Here is a 13,119-nt window from a genome sequence, read left to right as displayed (position 1 = left end):
GGCCAACTAATCTGCTTCAGTGTGGTGGGTTGGCAGCAGGACTCCCATGTGTCTTAGGACACAGAGCACTTTGTCCCATATCAGGGTTTGTGGTGCCCATCAGATAAGTGCACTGAAGCTCCCTTGGTAAAGAAACAAGTGAGGGAGTCTATGACCAAGGCCACTAGTACAGTTTGGAATTATGAGTTTTGTTTTGTTTGGAGTTGAAAGGTCAAATTAAGAGGCATACATACCCTGGTAGAAGATCTATCAACTGTATTCAGAAGGCCACAGCTTGTGGGAAGACTTCAAAAGGCAAATGCAACTAACTGAGGAATCTGTGCCCCTCATGTGGAACTCTGTCAGGCCAGCCAGACAACAGGACAGGTGTGGTGCTAGATCAGAAGGCTACACAGATAGGTGTGCAGTAGGGGGTAGACATTCATGTGTGGTTAGAACCTCAAGTCGCAGATGCTGGAGTTTTTGAGTGCTGGGGAAGTTCAATGTATTTGACCTGGACCCGAGAGTGGATCCAGGCCATTGTGGCCCTAGGGAAGTGATCCTCAAACTCTTTGGTCTCACAACCCCTTTATGTTCAAATTTAACGAAGACCTTATGCTTGGTTTAGGTGGCTTATATTTGCTAACATGTACTGCATTTGAAATTAAAATTGAGTCATTTGTAAAATACTTTATGCAATATTTATTTTTTCATTCATCAAGAATACAATGTATCAATTACATGTTAACATAAATAATGCATTTTTATGAAAAACAGCTATATTTCAAAGCATAAAATAGTGAAAAGAATGATATTTTGTATTTCGTAAATCTGTTTAATGTCTTAATTGAGACAGCTAGATTCTTGTGTCTGTTTCTATATTCATCTACTGTGACAGCACACAGCATAAAGTCTCTGGAAAATGCCACTGTATATTAACAGAGAATGAGAGTGAAAAAGGAAATTAATGGTGTAGTATTATGAAGATAGATTTGGCCTTGTGAACCCCAGAAAGAGTTCTGTGGCCTCCCATGGGCACCCAAACTACATTTTGAGAATACTGTCTAGGGTTAAGCCTTCAAGAGCATTCAACTGGCCATATTCAGTTATGACTATGAGTCTCTTTATGGGATCTGGCTAATCTAAGAAAGTAACAGACCAAGGGAAAAATAGTAAATTTGGATATGAAAGACCAAGAACATGCTGAAAGTCCTAACACAGAAGGAGAGTCTTCATGGTGGAATAATAATGGAAAAGCTGGTAGGTAAGAGAAAAAGTAAACCATAACTCTGACCCCAGGGCAGAGACTATCTCTCCTAGCCATATCTTTAAGTATCCATCTCCATCTGCGTGATTTCTGGTCTACAGAAGAGTTGGAGACTTGTAAGTGAATCCAGCCATTCAGCGTAACATCAAGGGCCTAAAATGATCTCCTCAGATGAACTGTAACTACCTGGAAGTACTTTTAATATCTGCACATAAAAGTACTTCTCAAATTTGTAGTAAGACTATCAGTAGCACTTATGGAAGTAGTGGTTGCAAAGTTTAGGAAGTTATGTTTTTAACATCTATAATCACAATTTTATTTCCTATAGTAGTAAAAGTAATCATATTTTTAATGTAATTATTTTAGTTCCTAGAGTCGAAGTATGTACAAGATCTATAATGATAGCACTTTCCATATCTATAGTTATAGCTAGGATGTAGGATTGCTTTAGAAGGAATAATACTTTCAAGATGTGTAATAGTGAATTGCTATGTTGGTAGCCATGGTATGTGGGAAAGTCCCTAAGAAAATAAAGCATTATTTTTTAACATTGCTAATTAAATAATCTACTATGATATTAATAACTGTTGCTTTATTGGCCATGTGAGTGCCCCATATCACCAGTGCTGTCAGTTATGGTATCATGTCTTGTAACCCAAGAATAAGTTAGGTTACTTCAATAACTACACCTAAAACGATAGTATTTACAGAGCCTAATACGGTATTATCTGAGCTACCAAAATTATCTATGAAGTCTCTAGCAAAGATGTATAACATATCTACAGTTTAATTGCTGGGACTACAGGAGTTATAATTTTCAAAATAGGAGTATATATTCTGGCTGCAAAAGAAGTATCCATGCCTTCTTTAATTACACTTATAAAAGTAGTCATGGATACATCTTTAGACATATCTGCAAAGTTTACAGTGCTCAGAATAGCCATATATGTAAAAGCTAATGTTAACATTTGTGAAAACTTACGTAGCATAAGATCATGTATCTGTTCATTCATTTTTTATATCTGTAATACTTGTTTTTTTCAAGTTTATGTATTTATTTGGAGAGAGTGTGTGTGTGTGTGTGCACATGTAAGAGTTGGGGAGTGGCAGAGAGAAAGGGGGAGAGAGAGAGAATCCTAAGCAGGCTCCACACTGTCCGTGCAGAGCCCAGTGCAGGGCTTGATCTCATGAAATGTGAGATCATGACCTAAGCTGAAATCAAGATTCAGACTCTTAGCCAGCTGAATCACCCAGGTGCCCCTGTAATAGTTTTTTTAAAGAGAGGTCCATAGTAACTGTCCTGCTTCGAGTAGTAATCATGGAACTAGAGTAGCATTTACGGTGTTTGCAATGTAGGTAGATACAGGAGTAGAAGCATCCATTGTTGTTCTATCAAGTATGGTAGTGTTTAAAGCATATATGGTAATATTTGTACTATCTGTGGTAGCATTAGTTGCAACAATAGGTAAATAACTAACTGCAGAGTTGGCTGTTACCTGATTGTGAGCTGCTGTGTCTAGAAGAACAGTCATTAATGTGTCTGAGGCCATTGTAGCATTTGGAATAGAAACATGGGTAGTGTTATATGGAACACTGTTAGAGTTATCTGCATCAGTAATATTTACTGCATGCCCTGTACCGTTTACAGTGTTGGTGGTGGTATTAGCTATTACACTAGTGCTAGGAGAATAAATATCTGTAGAAGAAGGAGTAGACGTTGTAGGAATAGTAATGCTAGTGCTATTCCCACCGGATATCGTAAGGGAAGGAGAACTGGTAATAGGAGTGTGGTTGCCAGCGCTAGCAACATCAGTACTTGTAAAAGAAGTCGTTACCATAGCAATAGCAGTGTTTGTATCATAAGTACTTACAGAAAAAGGAGTCGTAATAGGAAAACTGTTGTTAGTAGTATTAGCACCCACATTCATAGGAGAAGCAGTGGGTGTAATTAAAACACTATTATTAATGGTAGTGGTATCGGTACTTATTGGGGAAAGAGTAGCGGTAATAAGAACACTAGTATTGGTGCTAGCATCAGTAGTATTTTTTGGGAAGGGGGTGGTTGTGATAGGATGAATACTACTAGTATTGGCAGTAGTACTGGTAGCAGATGGTATAGTGGTATCAGGAATAGTAGTACTAGTTGTAACTTCAATAGTACTTGTAGGGAAAAGAGCTGCTGCAATGGGAAGAGTAGTAGTAGCATTAGCCGTAGTTGTAGGGGAAGGTGTAGTGGTATCAGGATGGGTAGTACTAGTGGTAACTTCAGTAGTACTTGTTGGGAAAGGAGTGGTTGTGACAGGAAGAGTACTAGTGCTAGCAGTGGTACTTGTAGGGGACGGTGTAGTGGTATTAGGAATAATAGTACTAGTTGTAAGTTCAATAGTACTTGTTGGGAAAGGAGTGGTTGTGACAGGAAGAGTATTAGTACTACTACTAGTAGTAGTACTTGTAGCAGCAGGTGTAGGGGTATCAGGACCAGCAGTACTAGTTGTCACTTCAATAGTACTTGTTGCAAAAGGAGTGGTTGTGATCGGCAGAGTACTGGGACTACTACTAGTAGTAGTACTTGTAGGGGCAGGTGTGGTGGTATCAGCACCAGCAGTACTAGTTGTCCCTTCAATAGTACTTGTTGAGAAAAGAGTGGTTGTGATCGGCAGAGTACTAGTACTACTACTAGTAGTAGTACTCGTAACAGCAGGTGTAGTGGTATTAGGACCAGCAGTACTAGTTGTCCCTTCAATAGTACTTGTTGCGAAAGGAGTGGTTGTGATCGGCAGAGTACTAGTGCTAGCAGTAGGGGTATTTGTAGAGGATGGTGTAGTGCTATTAGTAATAGTAGTACTTGTTGTACTTTCCATAGTACTTGTTGGGGAAGGAGTGGTTGTGACAGGAAGAGCACTAGTACTACTACTAGTAGTAGTACTTGTAGCAGCAGGTGTAGTAGTATCAGGACCAGCAGTACTAGTTGTCCCTTCAATAGTACTTGTTGCAAAAGGAGTGGTTGTGATAGGCAGAGCACCAGTACTACTACTGGTAGTAGTACTTGTATGGGCAGGTGTGGTGGTATCAGGACCAGCAGTACTAGTTGTCACTTCAATAGTACTTGTTGAGAAAAGAGTGGTTGTGATCGGCAGAGTACTAGTACTACTACTAGTAGTAGTACTCGTAACAGCAGGTGTAGTGGTATCAGGACCAGCAGTACTAGTTGTCCCTTCAATAGTACTTGTTGGGAAAGGAGTGGTTGTGATAGGCAGAGTACTAGTGCTAGTAGTAGTGCTTGTAGGGGCAGGTGTGGTGGTATCAGCACCAGCAGTACTAGTTGTCCCTTCAATAGTACTTGTTGGGAAAGGAGTGGTTGTGATAGGCAGAGTACTAGTACTAGTAGTAGTGCTTGTAGGGGCAGGTGTGGTGGTATCAGCACCAGCAGTACTAGTTGTCCCTTCAATAGTACTTGTTGCGAAAGGAGTGGTTGTGATAGGCAGAGTACTAGTGCTAGCAGCAGGAGTACTTGTAGAGGATGGCATAGTGGCATCAGAACTGCTGGTACTCATTGTCACTTCAATGGTACTTGTTGAGAAAGGAGTGGTTGTGATCGGCAGAGCACTAGTACTACTACTAGTAGTAGTACTTGTATGGGCAGGTGTGGTGGTATCAGGACCAGCAGCACTAGTTGTCACTTCAATAGTACTTGTTGGGAAAGGAGTGGTTGTGATAAGAGTACTAATACTAGTATTAGTACTTGTAGGGGCAGGTGTGGTGGTATCAGGACCAGCAGTACTAGTTGTCATTTCAATAGTACTTGTTGGGAAAGGAGTGGTTGTGATAGGCAGAGTACTAGGACTAGCAGCAGAGGTACTTGTAGAGGATGGTGTAGTGGGATCAGAACTGGTAGTACTAGTTGTCATTTCAATAGTACTTGTTGAGAAAGAAGTGGTTATGATAGGAAGAGTACTAGTGCTAGCAGTAGGGGTACTTGTAGAGGATGGTGTAGTGGTATTAGTAATAGTAGTATTTGTTGTATCTTCCATAGTACTTGTTGGGAAAGGAGTGGTTGTGATAGGAAGAGTCGTAGTAGTACTCGCAGAACTAGTGATAACAGTTTCAAAAGTGGTAGCCTTAGTCGTAACTGTAGAAGGATGTAGAGACTCTGTCGGGAAGGTACTTGTCATAGGTGTAGTGGAAATTATAGGGCCACCGCATATCCAGGTAACCTCAGTTAGTTTTTCCAGGTTGATAATCTTGTCAGTCAATTGAATTGTTAGTATCTGCCAGAAAATAAGAGACAAAGTTGGTGTTTCAGAACTACTTAAACATTATATTTAAGGCATATTTCAAATTATAATTTAACAAAAACAGATGTATTCATTCTTTTTCCAGAGAGTAATAAAAGGATATAGATTCCTTTCCAGGTCACTGATTCCAGACAGATAAACAGAAGGATGTGTTGTGTACATGATCCCTGTGCTGGAAATCTGTGTCTTTCCACTTCATCAGGCCAAACCACATTGCTTTCAAGTATCCGAGGCTTTGATAAAAACCAACATGTATTAAAATCTCATTGCTTTGCCACTAGATTTTAACTTTCCCAAAGGTAGGCTGGTTTCATGTTTCACCATCCCCAATGCTGAGTATAAGTGCCTGGCATATAATAGGCATCTGATATGCTACTAAGTTTCCTAAAAAAAAAAGGTGTTGAGAAATTTTCTGCATCAGTCTTAACCAGGGTGGTCTTGAACACAATAGTCCAGGAAAAATGTGTTGAAGTAGATAATTAGAAAGGACTAGAGAGAGAGAAGCTATCTGAGTGTTCAGAGGGGCGTTTTCCAAAATCCAGATATTAGCAGGTCACTCTTTCACTGCTTGGAAAACAGGAATTATACTTACCTATTTTCCCTTCTGAATGATCCCACCTAAGAGTCACTAGTTCATACTTAGGACAGGTCTAGTGTTCTAACGTGGGATACCTTTCCCTCTGTGGTTACTCTTGGTACCTCTGCTGGTAATTTGTCTTCCGCATAGGCATCTCCTACAGCAGACCCTGCTAGAGGGTCTAGTAGCATCTGCTATTTATGTCACTCTGTTTTGTTAACCAAATAATTTTACCTCACATCACAGGTGGGACATATTCACTTTGATGATGACCACAGTTTACTGCCAATTTTCACCAGACTACAAGATCTATCAATTTGACCAGGGGTTAATTTCCCTGGGAGTAATTTCAGGAAGAAGGGAGAAAATCTCCAACAATTTTTATGGGATCACTCTTCTTTTGTTTTAGCCTCTGTCACAGAAGCAAATAAATTTTGTGATGCTAGCCCGAGAGGCTAACTTTACTTAACACATAGCACCATTTCTGGGAAACACATGGAAAGGATTTCATCAGACTACTAAACATTGATCCCTGGACTACATTGGGAAGACTGCCGATGTTGCACATTTCACAACAGGATTCGATACGCACAATTTTTCATGAACATGCTATTGCACATATCTCTATAGCCTTTCAAATAGAAGCACATAAAAGAATGATAATAGTGGTGATAATTTGGCAGAATAATAAATTTAACTTATAATATGATAATATTCCTTTGAGACATACCTGATTGTAAGGGTCACTCTTGAAATTCTTCTCCATGAATTGCTTGTTGTCATAAGTAAAAGTGACTTGTGTCACATAAGTAGAGTTTACCCCCCAGATTTTAATATATCCAACTTTCAGTGGATTTGAGTCACTCAAATACTTATTGTGCATGGTTTGGATTTGCAATATGTTCTATAAAGAATATGTAAAAAGAAAAAAATACTTAATACGTCTGCTGATAGACTATACTTCACTTTAAAATGTTAAGAAACCTCAAATTAGTATTGTTGTGCTGGTTTACTGTTTTAATTCTTAAACACCTCATGAAGAAACACTTCCTGAGTACCTGCTACAACAAATTTGATAATGCCAACATTACGAAAGTTATTTTACCTATACTGTTACTAATTCTTATAAGGATCTTGAAAAGAAAGCATCATTATCTCAGTTTTACAGATGAGGAAACAGGCTCTGGGAGTGAAGTGAGCAGCTAAATGATATAGATACGTTTGGAATCATGATGGGGCTCTGAGCATTGTACTGTGTGAGTTAACACAGGGTGAACAAAGAATTATGGCAAACAGTCCCTAGACTAAGGACAGTTTGCAACAAATATAGGGACTTGACTAAATCATGAACTTGATTAAGCATCAACACAAGGGTTAAACCAATGTGAGATAAGTGGCAATGTAGAGCATGATTAAGGTCTAAATGAAAAAAAAAAGAAGGGAGAGGGAAACAAACCACAAGAGACCCTTAACAACAGAGAACAAACTGAGGGTTGATGGAGGGAAGTAGGTGAGGAGTGGGCTAGATGGTGATTGGGCATTCAGGAAGGCACTTGTTGGGATGAGCACTGGGTGTTATATGTTAAGTGATGAATCACTAAATTCTACTCCTGAAACCAATATTGCACTATATGTTAACAAGCTAAAGTTTAAATTAAAAAAAAAAAAAGAAAATCATAGTGAATATTTGTCATGGGTGTTGAGAGAAAGGAGAAATCACTGTGGAATAGGGTGGTCAAGAGAGGACCTAGGAAGGACATGGAACTTCAGGAAGCCTGGAAGGATGGATGGAGTTAGAAAGGTGAAATGAGAAAGGGAATGGGGGCAGGGACACGTTGAAGAAAGGCACATTCATTGAGCACGAGAGCTACGGTAGCTGGTGCTGAGCCAACAGGAATAAGACTGGTTACAATGTAAGATAGGATAATGAAGATTTTATACAATAAATCAAGGGGATAGTGGCAATAGAATGATGGTATAAACTCCTTAACTGGCAACAGTAGAAAGAAAAAAAAATGTTCAATTGTCTTTATGGAGAATTTAATAAGACTTTGAGACTGATTGCACAAGCAGAATCAAGGGGAAATTAAGACAAATGGATAGAACTTGAAGTAAATGGGTGTGCTGAAGCCAGTTGGCACTTACTGATTCGAGAGACCCTACCGTTAAGTTGCCTAGAATTCTGCAGGCCAGTTGATAGCTTGAAATTGGCTAAAATGGTGGGAGTACTTACACCACAGGAATTAGCAAATGCTACTAATCAGCCCCACACCCGCATAACCCTGTACCAGCCAGCACACCATTGGTAATTTTTTTTAAGTTTATTTATTTATTTTTGAGAGAGAGCGAGCACGGTGGGGAGGGGCAGAGAGAAAGGGAGACAGAGAATCCCAAGCAGACTCTGTGCTGTCAGCACAGAGCCCAACGTGGGACTCGAACTCATGAACCGTGAGATCATGATCTGAGCTCAAATCAACAGTCAGAGGCTTAACTAACTGAACCACCCAGGCACCCCTGAACACCACTGATAATTACCCACAGGGAAAGTTAGAAGCGTTCTTTCATTTCAAGCCACTGATCCTTAGAAAAAATTCCATCAAGTGTCACAGAGAAATACAAATTTATTTATCCCTTGTTTAGAATAACAGAAGAATGGAATATTAGAGTTAGAAACTATTTACAGGCGTTTTATCATCAAGAAACACATATTAAATAGGGGAAGTGCCTTCCCTAGGTTAAATAACTAGTTAGCAGTAGAAATAGAACTAAAATCCAGGGCTTCTAAATCAATGTGAGCCATATATGTAATTTTTAATGTTCTCATAGCCACATATTTTTAAAGTAAGAAGAAATAGGAGAAATTGATTTAAAAATACATTTTATTTAACCCAATATATCCCAAATGTTATTTTTTAACATTTATTCAATATAAAAATATTAATGAGGTATTTTACAATCTTTCAAATATTTCAAGTTAAATGGTCACATTTCTAGTGCTCAATGGTCACATGTGGCTAGTAGCTATCATATTGGCTAATGCAGCTCTAATAAGATATTCTCTCAGTCCTGGGTACCATGTTTTAAGAGGAATCTAGACTAATTGTGGTCGAAACAGAATAATCAGATCTGGAAACCCATAGAAGCACAAAACAGGAGAAGTGTGAAGTTTGCCTGCAGATGTATAATTCCGAGAGAAGACAGAGAGTATACACAATGGACATCTTCAAATCCCTGAAGCAGTATTATGTATGAAAGACAATAGATTTGTGTTATACTATTCCTTAAATGCAAATAGGTAAAAATTATAGAGAAGCAAATTCCAGGTCTGACATAGAATGATCATTTAACATGCCTGGTAGATTGGTTGTATTAATTTCTCTAATTATTCACCCTTCCCTATTCATACCCTTTTCTATGTAATTTTGGCAATGCCCTCTCTCTGGATGGGGCGTTGTATTCCACCTTTGTCTTTGAGCTTGGCCATGTAACTCTCCCTCGCTAATAGGATAGTAGTCAACTTGCTGCAAATTGGAGATTTTAAAAAGTGCTCAAGCATTTCCACTACTGTTTTTGCCCTCTTCTGAGGTCATGAAAGGTCATGCCCAGACCTGCCCATAAGGCCATCCTAGGCCATCGAAGAGCCAGCTGACAGGTATGAGTGAGCACAGCCAGGATCACCCTAGTAGCCTAACAGTTCCGCAACTGAGCGCAGATGCATGTGAGCCAGCCAAGATCAGGCAGGTCCAGCCCATAACATCTGACCAGAACTTCCAAACACTACAAACTCATGAGCTAAATAAGTATGTATTGTTACGTACTGCTGAAGTTTTGAGGTTGTTTGTTACACACCATTGTTATGCAATAGATAACCGATCTAGCATTTATCCTGCAAAATATTATTAGCCAAGAAATGCTGTTTCATCCCCAGAAAACACGTTGTACATTTAAGGACTCATTTTGTAACCAGCATTATATGAATTACAAGCATCTTTTTAGAGAATGATGGCATATTGGGTAATTGTCAAAACAAGGACTATCCTTATATTAGTTATCGACAGACCCAATTTATAAATGTAAAGGCAGGAAGTTCCTCCTACTAAGAGGCAGAGTATTATTTCAATACAGTGAACTGATAACGCTTAACCTGCAGCTGACTGGGAATGGATTTATAAAATTCAATAAAAATAGTCTTACCTGAGCTGCTATAAAGTTTGCCAAGAAATAGTTTCCATTTTCATAGGTATCTGCAAGTAAGAAAAAAAGAGTAAGTGACTAGTCGTTGCTTCAACTAGAGCAGATAATGTTGCATTCAGTCAACGGGGTCATAGTCACCAATCAGGATAATCATGACCTCTCTGAGGAACACTAAGGATAGTAGCCAAGGGACTATTTCACCCCAGGGTAGCATGGGGATGTACAGATAAGAGGATGTTTCAAGTATGGGTCAAGTGGTTATAAAAAGTGGTTATAAAAGTAGAAGATCTTGGTTGAACTCAGGATAGATACCCCAGATGAGGAAACATGGAGGCTAGTGATCGCTTTTTTCTGTGCCGAGACAGGAAGCATGTAGCCATGAGAGTTGACACGGCTATGATGATAAAGGCTCAAAGCAGAGGACAGTGGTGAGGAATTCAGGCTTTCAAGTCAGATTGGCATGGATTCAAATCCCTGCTCTATACTTAGTTGTTGTACAAGCCCAGGCAAGTAACTTAACATTCTGTCACCTGTAAAATGGAGATAATAATAGTACCTAGTTCATGGCATGCTGCATGAGCAGAATAAGTGCTCAAAATGGATTGTTCACTATCATTATCTGCATCTTCATTCTTCTTCTCTCCCTACTCTTAGATCATCCCACCACAGTGCTCTAGTTCACAAGCCCTCCTGCCTCTACAAAACTTACTCCACCAGTTCTTCCCCAGACCCTCTCTGCTCCTCCAGGCTCCAATTAGGCTCCAAAGGACTCCATTCCGACAAACCCTTTTACTTGACTCTATATCAAGCCACCGCATCTCCACATCTCCTTTTTAGTGCCATCTTATCTCAAAAAAGGTAGCCTCTGTTTGTTATGTCTGTGTACTCAACTCATAATTCAGTCCAACATCTCCTACACTTCAGTCCCTATGTTTTTTTTTTTTTTTTACTGATTCTGATCTTTTCAGAGTCACCAGTGACACAGTATATTAAATCTAAATATCTCTTCACAATATTCAGGTTTTTACACCTTTCCCCACACATCCCCTCCTTGAAATCATCCTTAGTAGATGTCTACTTTACTCATTCTTCTCATGTAGCTTCTGTAACTCCTATTTCTTCAAAGACAGTTTCACTTCATGTTTTGTTCTTGCCCTTATACATCTTTTAATTAACAGTCATGCCACCACGAGCAACAAAGAATTATCTAGCCCCAAAATATTAGTACTACCAAGGTTGAAGGAATCTGCTCAAAAAAAAAAAATGCACTTTCTTAAAAAAGAAGAAAGTTGGAGAACTCTGGCTTCCTGATTTCAAAATTTACTCAAAGCAACTGTAATCAAGACTGTAGTACTGGCATGAGAATAAATATAGTATATGTATATATAAATATATGTAACTATGTGTGTATGTATATGTAAATATATATAGTAATATATGTGTATATATATGCAAATATATATAGTAATATATAGTATATGTATATGTAAATATATATAGTAATATAAATATACAGTAATAAATATAGTATATGTATATATAAGTATATGTAACTATGTGTATATGTATATGTAAATATATACAGTAATATGATGAAGATTTATTTCTCTGTCCATAATTCTATTTATATTTAATATGTGTAATATAAATATATGCACATATATATAAAATATACATACATCTTCATATTTAAAATCAGTTGATTTTCATTAAGGGTCCCAAAACAATTCATGATGGAGAATAGTCTTTTCACATATTATGCTGGGACAACTGGATATCCACATGCAAGGTAATGAACTTGGATTCTACCTCACACCATATACACAGATCAACACAAAATGGATCAAAGATCTAAATGTGAGAGCTTAAACTCTTAAAATTCTTTTTTTTTTTAATGTTTATTTTTGAGAGTGGGGGAGGGGCAGAGAGCTAGAGGGAGACAGAAGATCCCAAGCGGGCTCTGGCTGAGAGCAGAAAGTCTCACGCAGGGCTTGAATCCTGAACTGTGACATCATGACCTGAGCCAAAGTCTGATGCTTAACCAACTGAGTCATCCAGGTGTCCCCTAAACTATTTAACTCTTAGAAGAAAAAAAGGGTATATCTTTTTGATCTTGGATTTGGCAATAATTTCTTAGTATACCACAAAGAGCACAAGCAACAAAAAAATAAATTTGACTTCGTCAAAATGAAAACCTTTTGTGCTTCAAAAGGACACTACAAAGTGAAAAGACAATCCACTGGATGAGAGAAAATATTTGCAAATCATATGTCTAATAAAGGACTTGTATCTAAAATTTTTTTTATAAAAACATTTACAATTCAATAATAAAAAGACAATCTATTGTAAAAATTGACACAGGATATTAACAGACATTTCTCCAAAGAACATATGTGAATGGCTAGTAAGTACATGAAAAGATGTTCAATGGCATTAGTGATTAGGGAAATGCAAATCAACCAAAACCACAATGACATATTACTTCACACCCACGAAGACAACTAGACTCAAAAAGACAGTAAGTGTTGACAAGGATGTGGAGAAACTGGACCCTAATGCACTGCTGAAGGAAAGTAAAATGGTACAGCCTCTTTGGAAAAGGATCTGGGGGTTTCCAAAAAAGTAAACATAGACTTACTGTATAGCCTAGAAATTCCACTCCTAGGTATGTACCCAAGAGAACTGGAAAAAAAAAAGTAGGTCTATACAAAAACTTGCACACAGATGTTCATAGCAGCATTTTTCCTAATAGTGAAAAAGTAGAAACAACACAAATGTCTACCAACTGATAAATGGATGTGTGAAAT

At 38.3% G+C, this 13,119-nt stretch overlaps 1 protein-coding gene across 5 annotated transcripts in view; it reads right to left on the bottom strand.

The window, feature by feature from the left end:
* Positions 1-2,430: 2,430 nt before the first annotated feature.
* LOC123606991 (probable maltase-glucoamylase 2) overlaps positions 2,431-13,119 on the bottom strand; it is an 86,141-nt gene continuing 75,452 nt past the window's right edge. The window contains exons 46-50 of one of the 5 annotated variants that reach the window (XM_045495939.1): positions 10,313-10,362; positions 6,849-7,022; positions 5,295-5,514; positions 4,732-5,177; positions 2,431-4,602 (exon numbers count right to left, since the gene is read on the bottom strand). In XM_045495939.1, coding sequence (XP_045351895.1) covers positions 2,563-4,602; positions 4,732-5,177; positions 5,295-5,514; positions 6,849-7,022; positions 10,313-10,362 — 2,930 coding nt within the window. In that variant the 3' untranslated portion in view covers positions 2,431-2,562. The other 4 variants (XM_045495938.1, XM_045495941.1, XM_045495940.1 and 1 more) reach the window with 4 other exon arrangements.

This window comes from Leopardus geoffroyi, chromosome A2 (assembly GCF_018350155.1).
Source record: "Leopardus geoffroyi isolate Oge1 chromosome A2, O.geoffroyi_Oge1_pat1.0, whole genome shotgun sequence".
NCBI lineage: Eukaryota > Metazoa > Chordata > Mammalia > Carnivora > Felidae > Leopardus > Leopardus geoffroyi.
This window is presented reverse-complemented; position numbering and strand designations above follow the sequence as displayed.